The sequence below is a fragment of the Gigantopelta aegis genome, chromosome 11 (genome assembly GCF_016097555.1).
Source record: "Gigantopelta aegis isolate Gae_Host chromosome 11, Gae_host_genome, whole genome shotgun sequence".
NCBI classification, from domain to species: Eukaryota; Metazoa; Mollusca; class Gastropoda; order Neomphalida; family Peltospiridae; genus Gigantopelta; species Gigantopelta aegis.
The window spans coordinates 35,112,934-35,116,826 of record NC_054709.1 but is presented as its reverse complement, the minus strand read 5'-3'; the positions used below and the strand labels follow the sequence as shown (position 1 = coordinate 35,116,826).

The 3,893-nt window shown below is 38.8% G+C and overlaps 1 protein-coding gene across 1 annotated transcript in view; it reads left to right on the top strand.

Annotated features, from left to right (window-relative positions):
• LOC121385155 overlaps positions 1–109 on the top strand; it is a 27,909-nt gene extending 27,800 nt beyond the window's left edge. Inside the window, exon 6 of the mRNA XM_041515693.1 lies at positions 1–109. This exon is cut by the window's left edge and continues 437 nt beyond it. Coding sequence (XP_041371627.1) covers positions 1–109 — 109 coding nt within the window.
• The last annotated feature ends 3,784 nt before the right edge of the window (positions 110–3,893 follow it).

Below are 3,893 nucleotides of genomic sequence, written 5' to 3'. Positions count from 1 at the left end.
CAGCGAGAATGCAAGTGCTATTGTTAGATGCAGTGAGAATGCAAGTGCTATTGTTAGGTGCTTGTGCAAGATTCATGCTTGTGTTTTTAATCAACATATCACGAGTTAACAAGCTGACTGAAATAGAGTGCCTGGAATAAAGAAGTTGTATTAAAAATAAATGATTAAATTAAAGGAGCACTATCATTTTCGGAATTACCTGAAAGAGACATTTGATTAATTAGGTATAGCAAACATTAAAAACATAATATACAATGATTACCTGTAAATAACAATAATTTAATTAGTTACAGAAAACATATTACAAACATTATAAAATACCATTATATATAGATTAAACTCAATATTGCCACATGTGGGTTTTGAAATGTCATCTGACTTTAGTGTCATGTTGTTCAGTTAAACAAATAAACCAATAACGAACTTCCCAATAATGTAGGATAAACTAATCGTAACTTGGGCAATGGCAGGGCAGTATCTCCGGGGTTATAGTACAATGGCCATTAAATATTAGGTAGGGTTAATAACGTAGATTAAACTAATCGTAACTTGGGCAATGGCAGGGCTGTATCACTGGGGTTATAGTACAATGGCCATTAAATATTAGGTAGGGTTAATAGCGTAGGATAAACTAATCGTAACTTGGGCAATGGCAGGGCTGTATCACTGGGGTTATAGTACAATGGCCATTAAATAAATAGGTAGGGTTAATAGCGTAGGATAAACTAATCGTAACTTGGGCAATGGCAGGGCTGTATCACTGGGGTTATAGTACAATGGCCATTAAATATTAGGTAGGGTTAATAGCGTAGGATAAACTAATCGTAACTTGGGCAATGGCAGGGCTGTATCACTGGGGTTTATAGTACAATGGCCATTAAATAAATAGGTAGGGTTAATAGCGTAGGATAAACTAATCGTAACTTGGGCAATGGCAGGGCTGTATCACTGGGGTTATAGTACAATGGCCATTAAATATTAGGTAGGGTTAATAGCGTAGGATAAACTAATCGTAACTTGGGCAATGGCTGGGCTGTATCACTGGGGTTATAGTACAATGGCCATTAAATAAATAGGTAGGGTTAATAGCGTAGGATAAACTAATCGTAACTTGGGCAATGGCAGGGCTGTATCACTGGGGTTATAGTACAATGGCCATTAAATATTAGGTAGGGTTAATAGCGTAGGATAAACTAATCGTAACTTGGGCAATGGCAGGGCTGTATCACTGGGGTTTATAGTACAATGGCCATTAAATATTAGGTAGGGTTAATAGCGTAGGATAAACTAATCGTAACTTGGGCAATGGCAGGGCTGTATCTCCAGGGTTTATAGTACAATGGCCATTAAATATTAGGGTTATAGGGTTAATAACATAGGATAAACTAATCGTAACCTGGGCAATGGCAGGGCTATATCACTGGGGTTATAGTACAATGGCCATTAAATATTAGGGTTAGGGTTAATAATGTAGGATAAACTAATCGTAACTTGGGCAATGGCAGGGCTGTATCGACGGGTTTATAGTACAATGGCCATTAAATATTAGGGTTAGGGTTAATAGCGTAGGATAAACTAATCGTAACTTGGGCAATGGCAGGGCTGTATCACTGGGGTTTATTGTACAATGGCCATTAAATATTAGGTAGGGTTAATAGCGTAGAATAAACTAATCGTAACTTGGGCAATGGCAGGGCTGTATCACTGGGGTTTATAGTACAATGGCCATTAAATATTAGGTAGGGTTAATAGCGTAGGATAAACTAATCATAACTTGGGCAATGGCAGGGCTGTATCACTGGGGTTATAGTACAATGGCCATTAAATATTAGGTAGGGTTAATAGCGTAGGATAAACCAATCGTAACTTGGGCAATGACAGGGCTGTATCACTGGGGTTTATTGTACAATGGCCATTAAATATTAGGTAGGGTTAATAGCGTAGAATAAACTAATCGTAACTTGGGCAATGGCAGGGCTGTATCACTGGGGTTTATAGTACAATGGCCATTAAATATTAGGTAGGCTTAATAGCGTAGGATAAACTAATCGTAACTTGGGCAATGGCAGGGCTGTATCACTGGGGTTTATTGTACAATGGCCATTAAATATTAGGTAGGGTTAATAGCGTAGAATAAACTAATCGTAACTTGGGCAATGGCAGGGCTGTATCACTGGGGTTATAGTACAATGGCCATTAAATAAATAGGTAGGGTTAATAGCGTAGGATAAACTAATCGTAACTTGGGCAATGGCAGGGCTGTATCACTGGGGTTATAGTACAATGGCCATTAAATATTAGGTAGGGTTAATAGCGTAGGATAAACTAATCGTAACTTGGGCAATGGCAGGGCTGTATCACTGGGGTTTATAGTACAATGGCCATTAAATAAATAGGTAGGGTTAATAGCGTAGGATAAACTAATCGTAACTTGGGCAATGGCAGGGCTGTATCACTGGGGTTATAGTACAATGGCCATTAAATATTAGGTAGGGTTAATAGCGTAGGATAAACTAATCGTAACTTGGGCAATGGCTGGGCTGTATCACTGGGGTTATAGTACAATGGCCATTAAATAAATAGGTAGGGTTAATAGCGTAGGATAAACTAATCGTAACTTGGGCAATGGCAGGGCTGTATCACTGGGGTTATAGTACAATGGCCATTAAATATTAGGTAGGGTTAATAGCGTAGGATAAACTAATCGTAACTTGGGCAATGGCAGGGCTGCATCACTGGGGTTTATAGTACAATGGCCATTAAATATTAGGTAGGGTTAATAGCGTAGGATAAACTAATCGTAACTTGGGCAATGGCAGGGCTGTATCTCCAGGGTTTATAGTACAATGGCCATTAAATATTAGGGTTATAGGGTTAATAACATAGGATAAACTAATCGTAACCTGGGCAATGGCAGGGCTATATCACTGGGGTTATAGTACAATGGCCATTAAATATTAGGGTTAGGGTTAATAATGTAGGATAAACTAATCATAACTTGGGCAATGGCAGGGCTGTATCGACGGGTTTATAGTACAATGGCCATTAAATATTAGGGTTAGGGTTAATAGCGTAGGATAAACTAATCGTAACTTGGGCAATGGCAGGGCTGTATCACTGGGGTTTATTGTACAATGGCCATTAAATATTAGGTAGGGTTAATAGCGTAGAATAAACTAATCATAACTTGGGCAATGGCAGGGCTGTATCACTGGGGTTATAGTACAATGGCCATTAAATATTAGGTAGGGTTAATAGCGTAGGATAAACCAATCGTAACTTGGGCAATGACAGGGCTGTATCACTGGGGTTTATTGTACAATGGCCATTAAATATTAGGTAGGGTTAATAGCGTAGAATAAACTAATCGTAACTTGGGCAATGGCAGGGCTGTATCACTGGGGTTTATAGTACAATGGCCATTAAATATTAGGTAGGCTTAATAGCGTAGGATAAACTAATCGTAACTTGGGCAATGGCAGGGCTGTATCACTGGGGTTTATTGTACAATGGCCATTAAATATTAGGTAGGGTTAATAGCGTAGAATAAACTAATCGTAACTTGGGCAATGGCAGGGCTGTATCACTGGGGTTTATAGTACAATGGCCATTAAATATTAGGTAGGCTTAATAGCGTAGGATAAACTAATCGTAACTTGGGCAATGGCAGGGCTGTATCACTGGGGTTTATTGTACAATGGCCATTAAATATTAGGTAGGGTTAATAGCGTAGAATAAACTAATCGTAACTTGGGCAATGGCAGGTCTGTATCACTGGGGTTTATAGTACAATGGCCATTAAATATTAGGTAGGCTTAATAGCGTAGGATAAACTAATCGTAACTTGGGCAATGGCAGGGCTGTATCACTAGGGTTTATTGTACAATAGCCAT